Genomic DNA, 15,579 nt, shown 5'->3' on the forward strand with positions numbered 1-15,579 from the left:
ATAGTGATCTCTGATAAAGGTAAACGTCAAAGAGACTCTGAAACACAACATATTCCCATATGATTCACATGCAATTTTTTCAGTGCATGACCGCCTCAGTGGTATTTTGGAATCAAGTGTCGAGTTTTCAATCCCCGTCCGGTTAAATGAAAGATTTTAGTATTTGCTGCTCATCACCTGAACACGCGGCTTTTAGGACTAAGAGCAACGATGTCAGGATACTGTATCAAGGTTGAGGAAAAGTGTCTAGTGGGAGACGTTACATTCGAAATCGCTCTTTTTTGTAGTGTTTGTCATGTGTTCCAAATAGGATAATATTTAGTGTATATACTAGCTATATATATAGTAATCCCGAGAACCGAAAAGAAAATTGCAGTGCAGTATAAAACTGGTATTTTCCCTAAAAAGACGAAACCTCAATTTGTGATATATAATACCAGAAACTCTTTTATTAGAACCCGAGCACATTAGTATTAAATAGGATTATTCAACTAGTTTTTTAATCAGTCAGCACGCTCTTAATTTTTTTAATCTTTTATATAACTGTGAAATTACAAAAGGTTAAGGAAAGAAGTCACTATATAAAATGAGCTCCTAAAAGCACTATACATATAATCCCAGAATATTAGTCCTAACAATTAAACACAAGAATATGTAAAACACAACTGGTAGTTAAGTATCAAAGTATGACACTTTTACCGACTTAATATTAAAATATACATGCCTTTAAGCCACGCTAACTGGACTGTGAGAAGTTCGGTAAAAAGTATCAAGTGATGTTAATAAAATTAGTTACCATTTAAGAAAAAAAATGTAATCGAAGATTCTTATTACACATTTTTGTAACAAAATAAGTTTGTATTCAAAAGAATAAATCACAAATAGTATAATTTTTGAAATATTCCTAAACAAGCTTGTAAATTTCTAACTTCACAGTCAAACTTCAAGAAGATATCAACAATAAGTAACAACAATGTGTGTACCATCATGAATGCATTATGTTTGATATAGGGTATTATCTTAATTCAGTTCTTAATTTCTCATATATTTCTTTCAGCTACTCGAATTGATGAAGTTTGTCTGGATTTTAATTATTTTCATGATGTGTACAGGGGTTCTGTATCATGCAAATATGTACCCCAGTCATTTCGACATGTGGTCATTGAAGGGTGTGCAATTCTGGAGAATCTGGAAAATTATAGCATTACCATACTGGCAGATCTACGGAGAACTATCTCTTGAGCAGCTTCAAGGTAAACGATGTATATAAATTTCGTACCATAAGTCTTCTCTTTATAATTATTAGTAAAAGCGTGTTGTAATATGAAAATAAGAAGATGTGGTATGATTGTCATTGATACAAATATCCACAAGACACGATGATAGAAAGTGGAGGTACATTTAAACATCTATAAATTACCTTATGACTTTCAACAACGAATAAGCTTGCAAGTAAGACTGGATCCATCTCTAAATCTCTGAAAACAAGGGCTGTAAACAATAAAATGTTTCAGTTAAACAAATCTTCTTGATGCTTTAATCTATTAAATTGCTCTTATTAACTATGACTTTGTTACTTTTGAAATTATTTATAAATGTAAAAATTTCAACGTTCATATACAAAAAAGTTTTACTGCATTTTTGTTTCAAATAAGATTGAATCTTAAATGAAATTTCTCAATATTTTTATCAATTACAATTTTGTTTGATTTTTTTGTGCTCAAAATTATGATTGTGATCTATTAACAAAATCTATCCTTTTTTTTATATGTTTAGTATAATAATAAGTTCATTATGATGGTCTATAAGACATAATTTAGACAAGCGTGTGTTTCCATGAGACAGTATGCCCTCTCGCACTATTAAATTTCAGTTTCAGACTTGAATGAACGTTTTAATTTACGATTCAGATCAAATGCGCCCACATTTTCCAGTAATATGTAACAATGACAATAAAACTATATCTTCAAGAAAAAACAATACCCAACGTGTGTGGAAAAATGTAAAATAACAAAAATACCGAACTCCGAGGAAAATTCAAAACGGAAAGTCCCTTATCAAATAGCAAAATCAAACACATCAAAGGAATGGATAACAACTCTCATATTACTGAATTGGCACAGGCATTTTCGTTTGTAGAAAATGGTGGATTAAACCTGGTTTTATAGCTAGCTAAGCCTCTCACTTGTATAACAGTCGAACAGATTTGAAAAAAAAACTTAAATCATTCTCATTTACACATTACATTAAATTCTATGAAGATTACAAATGAGTGATTCGAAATATTTCTTTTAATATTAAAAGCTATTGCATGTCGATTTTTTGTACAGTTTTGCCAAGTTGTAATACATCTTGTATTTTTATACTTTTAAAACACATTTTGCAACGTTTGATCCTTTAATTGTGATTCAGATGAAGTTCATCGCCTTTTTGTGCGAATAAATTCAAATTTCCTGAGCGCTGCACTTTTCATTCTACTGTTTAGAAAACAGAAATCAATTAAACTCGTTTGAGTTAAAGGTTTTAGTAGAATATAGATTTTGCTTATGAATATGATTTTTGGACTGCACAATCAGAGAAAAACAAACATGATGTGTTCCTTAATTTTAATGACGCATGGAAAATTTACTGGATTGTAAACACGTGGCTAACTAAGTAGAATAATAAAAAAGACCATAGAAGACAATTCAAAAATGCCAAGAGATGCCTTTGTTGAAGATGATGGTTGGCTGTTTAACGTCAAGTGGCAGGATAAATGCATATTCAGAACGAGTCCATGTTGATGTGATATGAATATGAACCCTGCTTTTTACTAGAACGACACGCACATATTTAACATGCTAATTCAAAATGTCGACAGAAAGACAAATCACCTTACATGAACACATTCACAAGCGGTTCGTGTTTTTAATGTATATTTACAAATTGATATAGTGAATTAAGTACCCTTCATTTTAAAATGTTAACTTATTGACCACTCCGGCATTCGGTTGAGGTTTCAACGTATTTACTTGTGTTAGGGTCTCCAATAAAAAGCTTTCGGAGATTTTTTTTTTATATAACAATGATATTTGTTTTCAAGGTTTTCTGTACAAAGAAATTATGATTGTCAGTTAAAAATGTTTGTGTGCAGAGAGTTCACATTCGTTTTTTTAGTTATTCAAGCTTATAACAATATTCTTGTAGGTGAAAATAATGCTAATGGGACATGTACTTTTGTTGAGTCTGAGTGGGAGGATAATCCAGATATAGAAAGATGTGTCGAATACGACTGGGCACTTTTAATCATTGCAGCATTTTACCTTCTTGTCACAAATCTACTGTTGGTAAACCTGATAATTGCTTTGTTCAGGTATGAAAGTATTGATATATTACGGTGACCTATAGTTGTTCACTTATATGTCATTTCGGTAGAGAATTGTCCCTTTGGCAACCAAACCACATATTCTTATTTTTATACATAATATTGCAGTTTCTTTTGAATTCCTGTCTATCTGTGTTTACAATACTATAATAACATTTTGTAATATTAATAAATGTTTGTGTATACAAAATGTTTATGATTTCGCTTATCGTAATTTCTGCATCTTTTCCCTGTAGTAACCAATTTGAACAAGTGCAAGTCGACTCGGACAGACTGTGGAAATTCTGGAGATATTCAATCATAACCAAGTTCAGCACAAGGCACCCAGTACCTTTCAACTTATTGATATTCATACCATTAAAGATCTATAGACGTTGCACACAAAAGGGTTTGTACATTCGTCACTATTTCTGAAATATTTCGGTTCGTTAAATACATTGTTTAGCGTCATGCTCCGAAGAAATGTCATGATGTTCGGCATCCATTATTATTTTTCCCACCCAATAAAGCATTGGTATGAATTAATTAACCAGTACTTTTTTTTAAAGAAATTATGACGGAAAACTGTAGTGTATCAGACAGTGACCTCGTGCCTTTATTGTTTTATTTTTGGTATTTCTTTTTGGTATATGTTTTATACATAATCTAGATTCGTAGATTAGATAATCTGACCGGTAGCATGCGGAATTTATGCGACGTCTATGTATTATTTGATGAAATTTGGTCTTTCACAGTTTTCGTTGTATCTATATAACACCATGAATGTTAGACACTAACAGCACTGTTACAATTATGTAGTTTTGTCATCACTTATTCTACATAACTCTCAATCTTGAAAATACTATAATATATATTTTTTGTCGAATTTTGAGTACTAACTGAAAATTTTTACAGAGACATTCTCTGTAAGCATCAAAATCAGTTGGCCATGGCTATCACTAGATTTCATTTATATTATGTAATTTTGGAGACAATTCCATGAAACTATAAAAAAATATGTCTATAAAGTAGTATCCTTGGTTGCCATGGCAATCACATCCAAAATTTCTATAAATAAACTTGGTAAATTTAAAGAAAATTGCAAAATCACGTAATTTTATACCAAGCCTGAACAGAAACATAGTCAAATATATTAAAAAACATATGTATTATTTTGATTTCTCCATTCATTTACCTTTCAAATGATATACTATAGTATTAAAGTATCTGTCACCTGAATATTGAAAACAGTCGTCTTTAATTAAATGAACGAAAACAATGATTGAGCAAGAAAGTCAAATTTGTGAAATTAAGGTTTTTTGAGGTAGTTTAAAAGAATTACGCAATTTTACATAGCCTTGTGAGTATGCATTTCTTAAACCTTAGCATCTCGGCTAACTTTTTGGAAAAAATTTGGACGAGTGAATTTGTATGTGAGATTTAAACCCCTTTTAACTCTTACCATGCTGAATTGTTTCAGAAAATCTCTAATTTTCGTTTATTTGCCAAAATATGCAAATTACATGCAAATGAGCTATACCCTACTGCTGATGCATATTAATTCAAATAAAGCTAAGTTAGGGGATTACGGAGCAGGGTAGTTGGGGTGAGGAATTGGGGGTGGGTTGGCGGGAATTTGCCCCAAAGTTGGTCATCAGGTGCAAAAAGCGTCAATTTTGATGATTTTTTGTCCGATTTTCTGACCTGGAAGACCGGTGGATGCTGATAGATGTATCCAACTGTAGTCTGCATGTAGAGTGGACCACAGTGAACACATTAACCACAACAGTGTTTAGGTCGTAGTGAAACTGATCTGGATACAACAGTCTAAAGAAGGTCATTTGCACAAAAAAATAAATCCGGAATTTCCCGATTTTTGACTTCAACTGCACCTACAACCCGAAATTAAGTCATTCCCTAGGCGTATTTCAATAATAACACGATCAGAAGTTATATACTCACGGGTTTACACCATTTTTGGAAGTTTTTGGCCTCTGAAATGCGTGTGTCAGACATCGAAGAGAAGCCCACCCCTACAAAAACCAGTTTTATCCGATTTCAATTTTCGAAGTTCGTATTTGACCCCATAATGACCATTTAACCTGAGAATCATGACAATAAATAGCATAAGGTTGAGGGAACATGCATAAACTTCGAAATTGATGTCATACAGTTGACATCTAAAAGTATGGAGAGCCATTGGAGCCTAAAAAATATATTTTGGGTAGAGGCCGTAATATTACGGCCCCCACATGGTAAGGGTTAAAAAGGCCAGATACTGCTATTTCTTCAAAATTCCTATTTCTCGATCAAGTTAATTTAAAGATTTGATAGCTGTTATATATATGGTATTTGACATTAAAAATGTAATTTGTTAAAGAACAGTACTTGAGTTCAAGTTACAACTAAAGAAACTGCCAAAAATAGTACACATATAAGCACAATTTATCTTCCTTGTTTAAGCAAGCTCCTTTTTTGGAGCTCTTTGGAAAATAGTTAAATTTCAATATAATATCATGGCATAATGCAGACAAAAGTCAGAAATTTCATAATATTTTAGATATACATGTAACTCGATGTTCTTGTTTTTTTTTAACAACTTGAAAGCAATTTGGTTACTTTTTCTGATGATACTACTAGGCTTTTTTCCATGTCCAAGAAAAATCATATGTGTCAATTTTGGCCAAAACGCTCTATATCGAAAAAAGTGAAACATTAAAAACTTTACTATAGTCAGTCTAGACCTGATGTCAAATGTACGGACACGGTTCAAAGTTAAAGTGAAACATACTAAAATAAAGGTTAGGCTTTGATAAAACAAAGAAATAGCTTCATAGAAAACACAAAATATTACTTAATGAGAAGTTTAGACAGTGAACAGTACCAAAAAAACGAGGCAAATGCTACTGAAGTTTGAACAGAAATGAAACGTATAAACTAGAAACTTGAAACAGAATGTTTGGAATAAGTGAATTCCTTTCCTCAATATAGACCAATTTGATTAGGGGACCCACAATCAAAAATATCAATGCACAGAACTTTAGATTCAGCACATCAAAGAACCCCATATATTCAATTTTTGTTGAAATCAAACAAAGTTTAATTTTGGACCCCGATTTGAACCAACTTGAAAACTGGACTCAAAATCAAATATCTAATTACATGTTAAGATTCAAAATATCAAAGAACCCCTAGAATTCAATTTTTGTTACAATCAAAGTAAGTTTAATGTTTGACAATTTGGACCTAAATGTGGACCAATTTGAAAACAAGGCCCAAAATAAAAAAAAACAAAATAAAAATACACAGTTATATTCAGCATATCAAAGAACCCCAATATGTCAATATTTGATGAAATCAAACAAAGTTTAGTTTTGAATCCTTTGGGCCTCAATGCTGACCAATTTAAAAACGGGCCCCAAAATACAAAATCTAAATACACGGTGAGATTCAGTATATCATGGAAGTATTATATTTCATGTTACTTCCATGAGTATATTATACCAAAGAATTCAAGACTTTGAATTAATCCCGATTGAAATTGGTCAAGAACTAAGCAATTTTTACAAAGTATTAGAAAAGCATTAGAAAAGTAGAAAAGTATTGTTTTTGCCCCTTTTTCCTAAAAGATGAGGGCTATAACCCCCAACATAAATCCCAACAATTTCATAGATATTCATAGACTTATACGCAAGTTTTAGTCCGGAAATCAGAAAATCCTCTGTTTTTTTTTGTACCTAATTCCTAAACGGTTTGGGCCATAACCCCCAAAATTAATCCCGAATTTCCTTTTAGGTATGGAACCTTGTAGTGCAATTTCATAAAGATCCATACACTTATACACAAGTTCATGTCCTGACACAAAAAAAAATCTTGTTTTTGGCCCCTTGTTCCTATACAGTAAGGACAAAAAACCCAAAATCGATCTCAACCTAACTTTAGTGGTACGAAACCTTGTGGTATAATTTCATAGAGATCCATACACTTATCCTCAAGATATTGTTTGGAAACCAAATATCTTCGGACGATGACGACAACGTCAAACCATTATACGACCGCGGTCGTATAAAAACAAAAATAAGAAGGGCTAAATCAATTGATTCCAAACTATGTGTAATTTATCACAAGTGTTGTTTCTTAAGGGAGGAATGGCCACATAGGAAGGTCAAACTTTACACTGAAACACTGGAAAATTACAGTTTGTAAATGTATATAAAAACCAATCGTATAGAATGTCCTCATTAAAAGACTAACATGGCTCCAAGGGCCTAAGGGGGTCCAATATATTAAGTGTGTATTGCATTAGAACTACAGTATCAACCTCAAACATTTGTTCCGTGTGTTATTTCGTTGGTTCTGATGAAAACCTATTGAGGATAGAAACCCTGGTGAGTGATTTAGACTCATTGGGGCCTCTATTTTTTTTTTTAAATATACATGTATGTTGATTCATTACATACAAACCAACACATTCATGTATCCCTGAATGAGATACATGTTAACTAGAAATGTTCTATCTAATAGTAGCTGCAAGCTTTGAAGGAATGTTGTTTTTGATAAAAACATTTACAGAAAACATCTTTAAAAGATTGTATCAGTACCATATTGAGGTTACATTAATGTCAATAGTAAGGAAAATACATGTAATAAAGGAATAAATGACTATACCATTAGTACAGAAGATTAAGCCAGTATATGGCCTCTATGAACTGCAGTTTTGTCATAAAAAAGGTTAGCTTGTTTGTAATGTTTTATTTCTTCAAAAGTTTAAGTAGAAGAAATAATAATCTTCAACAGTATTATACATGTGACTTTTTAGTCTCTCTCTAAATCTAAATATATATGCAGTGGTAGTGCATTTCAGCTTCATGTACAAACAAGGATGCAGAAGCCCTATAGTTTTCACACTGTCCGTCGGTCTGTCAAAAATTTCTGTAAATGCAAAATAAAGATAAAAAGATTGGTAGGAGGCCAGTGAGAATGTGCACAGTTGTTTGCATCATATGTAGAATTATTTTTATTTTTGGTGAAGATTTGCCAACTGATTTTGGAAAAAAAATTAAGTTTTATTAAGAAAAAAACAATTTTTTTGTAAATACTTTTTGTAAACGCAAAACTCCATGGGAAGGAGGCCAATGCAATATTGAAAAGGAGTTGTGCATAATGTGTAGATGTGCATATTATTTTTCGGTAAAAATTGGCAAATATTGGGAAAAACCTACTTAAAAATCAAAAATTTTCAGAAACTTTGTTAGGGTTAGGGTTTGTTGCATAACATTTTTCTCCAAATTGATTCCTGGCAGCAGAATTAATTTCTGGGAAAATTTGGGTGTTAAATTGAGGTTAAACTATTTTTTTTTATACAAGAACTTTTGAGAAAAAATCTTTCTGTGCTAGGATTGATGTGCCAACATGATAGTTTTTTCCAAAGTGACTCCCAGTGTAAAATTTGGAGTGAAAGCGTAGTTGTCGTTAAAAATCTCAAATTTTGATAAAGATCTCACTGCCTCGATGTAAATTGATGTATAGGGACAATTTTTTTTTCAAATTGATTCTCAGTGTAAAATTTGAAGGCCCTAAGGGTGACTGGGAAATAGAAATATGGTCACTAAAGGTCTTCTTCCGACCGGTAGTAGAACCCTTGCCAAAGTGGGGTGTCTGTTTGGCTGTGCAGGATGTATCAAGTACACAGCCACGTCTGGTTAGAACGTTAAATCTAATGCCTAGTGTAGAGAGAGTGCCACGCTCTCTGAACGTTAAGAACCCTTGCAAAAACTCTTTTGGGGACCGTAGATGGCCTGTTGCAAGGCCAAATTTCTGTCCCTATCCAATCCACCCTTATTTTCCAGTGGCAGTTAAAATTTTCCCGACCTTACACCGGACGGCCTCAATTACAAGACCTACCTATTGTATTTTTTGTTAATTTGTTCTCGTCCTTAATATGTATGAAATATTTACCACTGAACGTTAAGCTACCACCAATCAATCAATCAATCAATTTGAAGTAAAATCTTACTAGGATTTTAATGAAATGTAAATTTAGGTTTAGATGCTATTCCAAATTGGTTTTCTTTGTTAAACAATATCATTCTCACACCATTTATATAATGGCTGCCATAACACGTAAAAATCAAAGTCCGCTCAGAATTAATGAAATTTTATGTTTACTCAAGGACATATATCCTGAAATGTTTCATAGTCTTGCTGATAAAGAAATTTTGAGTATCGTACTCAAAACACATTTATCATCCATATAAAATACTAGATTTATGTTTCGAGCACACATTTGTACTCCTAGACCCGAGTAAATATTTGCTTCCGCAAGACCTGGTGTCAAAATTTATGAAAATTAAAACCCTATTAAATATTTGCTTCGATTGTTTTAGAATAACTGTATAAAAAAAGGGGGGACTGGTGTTGTTATGCTTTTTGTGCTATGTAGAATTGTTGAAAAATACAAGATGCTCTTACTGTATTAGTATCTATTGCTTATTGTTTTGCATTTCTAATCCCCTGGTCTCTTTATATCTGTCTAATTAAAACTTAATTTGCAAATTGCACTACATTTCATTTGAACCATTTCTTTTGATTCCTCTGAAAAGTGATTTGAAGTAAATTTGAAGGTGACTTTAAAATTTACTTATCCCAAACTAACCAAGTTATAAGATAACACATGCAAACATTTACATACAGAAAAAAGTTTTCAGCTTATGGCTATTTTCATTTTAAGAAATTGTGTTTCTTCAAAAAATTGCAAATATTTTATTATGTTGCATAAATAAACATAAAAATCAATATATGAAGTTAAATTCTTAATGACCTTGAAAAGATATTTTCTAATTCCTTTCCATTCATTTAAAACAAAAAGGATATTCTATATTCCGTTTGTTTCACAATTGATATTATTAAACATGGAATTCACTACTGTAAGTAAAGACAAGCAATAGGGTATACAAGTTAAAATCTCGAATTTGATGACAAAAATCCAGTTTTTTCTAAATTTTGTAAAAAAAAAAATCAGTTAATTATTCTAATTTTTTACCATATGATTGTTGAATGTCTTGATATTATCTGGTAAAACACACATTTAACGGGTTATGTTCTTCTCATATATTTTATGATGGTATAATACCGAACCCCTAACAGGAGGGATTGTGCCTGATATTCATATGATGAAGACATAATCTTTCAATCAGTTTAATTGAGGTCTGGAGCTGGCATGTCAGTAACTGCTAGTAGTCTGTTGTTATTTATGTATTATTGTCATTTTGTTTATTTTCTTTTGTTTCCTTTTCTGACATCGGACTCGGAATTCTCTTAAACTGAGTTTTACTGTGCGTACTGTTGTACGTTTGTTTTTCTACATTGGCTAGAGGTATATGGGGAGGGTTGAGATTTTAAAAAACACGTTTAACCCCGCCGCATTTTTTGCGCCTGTCCCAAGTCAGGAGCCTCTGGCCTTTATTATTCTTGTATCATTTTTAATTTTAGTTTCTTGTGTATAATTTGGAGTTTAGTATAACGTCCATTATCACTGAACTAGTATACATATTTGTTTAGGGGCCACCTGAAGGACGCCTCCGGGTGCGGGAGTTTCTCGCTGCATTGAAGACCCATTGGTGGCCTTCGGCTGTTGTCTGCTCTATGGTTAGGTTGTTGTCTCTTTGACACATTCCCCATTTCCATTCTCAATTTTATTTGCTGGAAAAATTGCGAAAATTATTTTTTTTTAATTTGGAAATGTGTTATTTTGGGATATTAGAAGTCCTTAAAGATTTCTAAAACCTGCAATATAGTCTCAGTAATTACATTTAAGACAGACAGCTAGATACCATAAACATACTATATATACAGAGGCCATACACTGAGCTTGTTTTGCTATATGATATACAAACTAAATTGACGAAAAAAGGTCATTTATTCAAAATCATAAAATGCAAAAGATACATTTTGCGAATAAAACATTTGACATAAAAGTTCATATTTAATATGAAATTATAATACATAATTAATACGAAATTACATCAACTAAAATCATATCAATTGAATAAATGACAAAGAATAGCAAAGGTGGGGAGAAAAATCTGCCCCGATAATAAACATATATACATATCTACTTCTAAAGATAAAATTAAGGGAGGTATGCGGGTGGGATTTTTTCACAAATTGTTTTATAAGAATTACAAGTTAACACGTCAAAGGCTGGTGATAAAAGGAAGTGACCACAACGCACTTACATGTGAACTCGTGTTGACCCCGCAAGATCGTTGACCAATAAGAAAGATGTAATCCAATCATGCACTGGTCATAAGTGAAATTTCTCTGCTCGTAAAAACCATGTTATCTAATTTCAACAATTTATCGTTTAATTAAGTAGGACAACTCTGACCCATTAACCAGACTAGAGGCATCATAAATTTACAGTATAAATAGCTCACTCTTTATTTCAGTCTTAGTTATAAACAATGAATACAGAATTATTTTCTCTGCTGTCTTAAATTATTTTATTCAGCTTAATTTTCAATTAGCAAATAACATTGGTTATTTTCTATTTTCTAAATATCTTATTGTTTTTGCAGGTTTTGGTAGATCTTACCTTATATTTTTCATGTACAAACAGTTTATTGATATTAAAGATCAATAAAATATGATTATTACATCACAGAAATACCAGTTTTTGCCATTTTTGTCCATTTCCAAGCAAGTTCAGATGGCAAAATTCATAACTGTATGTTACTGTGGCAACAGCATACATTTTGTTTTAATTTAATTTATATTTATTGTTATTAGGTTAAGTCCAACTTATAATGCAAATATGACATAAATCTGAGATCATGAGTGGCAATCAATATTCCATATCCTTTGATGCTTACAGAGAATGACTCTTAATATAATTATAATATATTAATCTTTCGGTACGTACTCAAAGTACGCCAAAATGTAAAGAAATCCCAGTTTTGATCTAGTATCTTTAGGCATGTATTTTATTACAGAAACCATACTACTGTTTGAACAACAAAATGCCCAATGGCAAGGCTGTTTATTTTCCTTTGAGATTTATTACTATACACCAGTGTGAGAACGTTCTCTCAGAATTTATAATTCATAGCATCAAGCACTGAATAGTTCTGTTTTGAAGGGGGAAATAAATCATCAAGTCATCCATTTCATATAATTCTTTTTCTTTTTTTTTGTAGAAGAAGGTAAAAAGAAGGTATTAATTAAAGAACAGGAGCTGCATGCCGTCCGCTGCCTATATTATCAGGCGACACAGAAAAAATAGTAAAAATGATAGAACTTCAAAATTGTACATGCATATGCAGTCCAAACATTGGTTACAGAAATGTATATTGTTACCGAAATGAAATAGTACTGATTGAATTGATTATGTTACAAAATTATGTAAATAGTAAATTGATGTTGCGGCCCAAGACGTACATAAACACGACCATATTCTTTCAATTTTACCAGAAAATGTTAGAAGGGTCCTTTTTAAAACTACATTTACTTAATAGAGTTGACTTTTTGTTAAATCATTTAACGTCGGATTAAATCAAAAAAGAAAGGAGACACCATTTGTTATGATGCCAGGACCTATTTATTAATGTGTAAATTATTTTTAAATTATTCAGCTTGCGTTGGAGAGCAGGAATTAAAACCGAAATAGCCTATGTTGTAATTTAATGAACATATGTATATTCGTATTCTAAACAGTACTCCATGTATAAGTCTTACTGAGAAGATATATCTGTCAATAACGATTGGTTTTTTTTCTTCTTCCATGCACACACGTCAACATGTGACACATTATGTTTGTGCTAAATCAGTATTATATTCAAAACTATCTAATTATGTTGATTTCTATTACAGTTTATTAACGTGTACATTTCGTGTGCACCAGGCATATTTAATTTATTCAATAGTAATGATCTCAAAATGCACTATAAATTTAAATGTCCGAAATATATGTTTACACCTGAAACATGTTAGATTATAACACATGAACTGCGTTCGGATTTCCAACGCATTGTATTTTTCTTTGGTTTACAATTATTGATTTGTAACACTGTTATTTTATATTTAGACTCGATATTAAAAGAATTTGGACTTTACCAATTCGTTTATGTGTATTGAATAAGACTGCGGACTTCAATGTGAATGAACTGTGATTTAGATTCCAATCCATTAACTAAAACCCAGTATCTCATATATTGGTACCGAAACATTTGATGTTACAAGTACTTATCTTGTAGTACAATAACAGCCGACTACATATACAAAAGCTAGTTTAACACCATCCCACAGACGGGATCCCACTTGCGGCAATTTTTATCTGGAAACGTATAAATTCTTTCTTGATAAACACATTAATCCTGTGAATAACTTTATTCCTAAAGGATATCAATAGCACCGTAGTAAGATCGTTGAATATTGTTTTTATCTGTACTAACCATGTTTTTGTTTTTGATGAATAAATATATATAGTATGCATTGCTATACATTTATGAAAACCTTTGAGCCTACATCCTGTCCACATTATGTACTTATATCTCGACACTGCACGGTCATGCTTTTCTCATACTTTTTATGACAGTCATATTTACACTTAAAACGATTGATGTACCTATGTCTCGGAGAACATGATGTACTTGTTAGTTGTTATTGGCTTTGAAATAGATTCCAGTAACTGCGAGTACTCTTAGATCGTTAGTTTTTGTCTTTTTGTCTTTTTGTCTTAAGGTTAGTTGTGTTTGTGATTCCTGTCGATCTGACGAGTCGAGTCATTTCAAACTGGTTGTTTACAGTGTCAGGTTGTGCTGTTACACTACTGTCCCAGGTTAGAGGAGGGATGAGCGTTCACAAACATGTTCAAACCCGAAACATTCTTCTTGGGACTTTTCAAAGTCAGGAGCGTGTAATTCATTGGTTGTTGTTGGTTGCTGTCTGTCTGATTTTACACTTCTTTAAAATGTTATTTTTTTCTTTACAGATGTATGCTTAAACAAGTCGGAAATAAAGCTCAAACACCGGCGGTCAATCCCCATTATATCCTGTTGCTCAATTTTTAGTTTTTGTGTAGGGTTTTGTGAACTTTTGTTTTTCTTTGCGCAGTTTTTATTTTTGACCCTGGTATTTTCTTCGACTAATGGTATCTTTTCGCTCTGTTTACACCTTTTTATAAGATTCTTGATGAACTATGTGAACGCTTATTCATCGTTTTCAATTTCCTAGTGACCTTAAGCTTTAGATAATTATTTGCATTTGAATATGGCTACCTTATTGAAAGAAGAAGCGACAAAGTTCTTGATTCTGTACTGTGAACTCACTGATACAATGTGCAAACATGAAGTCGTTCTCTTAAACAACATTTCCTTTGTTCTAAAACTGGTTTTAATGGCCTATTCGTTTGTCTTAATTCTATGACTTACAACCACATTAAACCCCAATTATACCTATAACAATAGTTTAATCGACAATATATAAGTATATAAAGTATATATATAATTATGGGAGTTTTTCAAAAAAACATCCATACATGACAATACCTATCAATTAGAAAAAAAAACAAGTCTAAAGATATATACGAATTAGATGATATAATTCCGTAACGCAAGACGAAAACTCGGACAAACAAATGGCCTTCAAGACAGTGGCGATCTTTTATGTATGTATAGTCATGTGTTTTCATGTATAATTATCAGACCACATTTCTTACTTGTTTTCTTTAAAGACTGGCAAGTATATCAAAAATAGTTGCAATTATACGTAAACAACTTTACTTTATAAAATACACTAATAAATAGCAAAGATAACAAGCAGAATGATAGGTTAAATGACATTCAAAATCAGCTAAATTTATTAGGATCTACTATTGAGAAACGAAAAGTCCTCTACGGAAAAGACAATTACCGATGTGTTGGGAAAAATATATAAGAGTCCTACATTACATGAAACAGATAGAAAAGCCGTTATGGAACTAGCAGATAACGTTAAGTATTAAACATTCAATTTGGACATTTCAACAGAAAAAGTGCAAACCTAGAAAAGCAAGTCAAAATTTGAGGCAACAAAAAAATTGTTCAATGAAACCAAGCCAAGATCAGATTCCGTATGTATCGGAATTAACGAAAAAATGACTCAAAAGCATCCGGTGTAAATTCCTTGAGTAATCAAGGCCAGGTTTTAAATGAGCAACTTCAAGACACTATGACTAGCATTATAGAAAAATATGATTT

The 15,579-nt window shown here is 31.9% G+C and overlaps 1 protein-coding gene across 4 annotated transcripts in view; it reads left to right on the top strand.

Annotated features, from left to right (window-relative positions):
* LOC127734316 (transient receptor potential cation channel subfamily M member 2-like) overlaps nt 1–13,834 on the top strand; it is a 69,410-nt gene extending 55,576 nt beyond the window's left edge. For all 4 annotated transcript variants that reach the window (XM_052244139.1, XM_052244138.1, XM_052244141.1 and 1 more), the window contains 4 exons: nt 1,058–1,253; nt 3,187–3,352; nt 3,601–3,752; nt 12,541–13,834. In XM_052244139.1, the coding sequence (XP_052100099.1) occupies nt 1,058–1,253; nt 3,187–3,352; nt 3,601–3,752; nt 12,541–12,626 (600 nt within the window). In that variant the 3' untranslated portion in view covers nt 12,627–13,834. The remainder of the gene's footprint in view (nt 1–1,057; nt 1,254–3,186; nt 3,353–3,600; nt 3,753–12,540) is intronic.
* The last annotated feature ends 1,745 nt before the right edge of the window (nt 13,835–15,579 follow it).

This window comes from Mytilus californianus, unplaced genomic scaffold (assembly GCF_021869535.1).
Source record: "Mytilus californianus isolate M0D057914Y unplaced genomic scaffold, xbMytCali1.0.p SCAF_3, whole genome shotgun sequence".
NCBI classification, from domain to species: domain Eukaryota; kingdom Metazoa; phylum Mollusca; class Bivalvia; order Mytilida; family Mytilidae; genus Mytilus; species Mytilus californianus.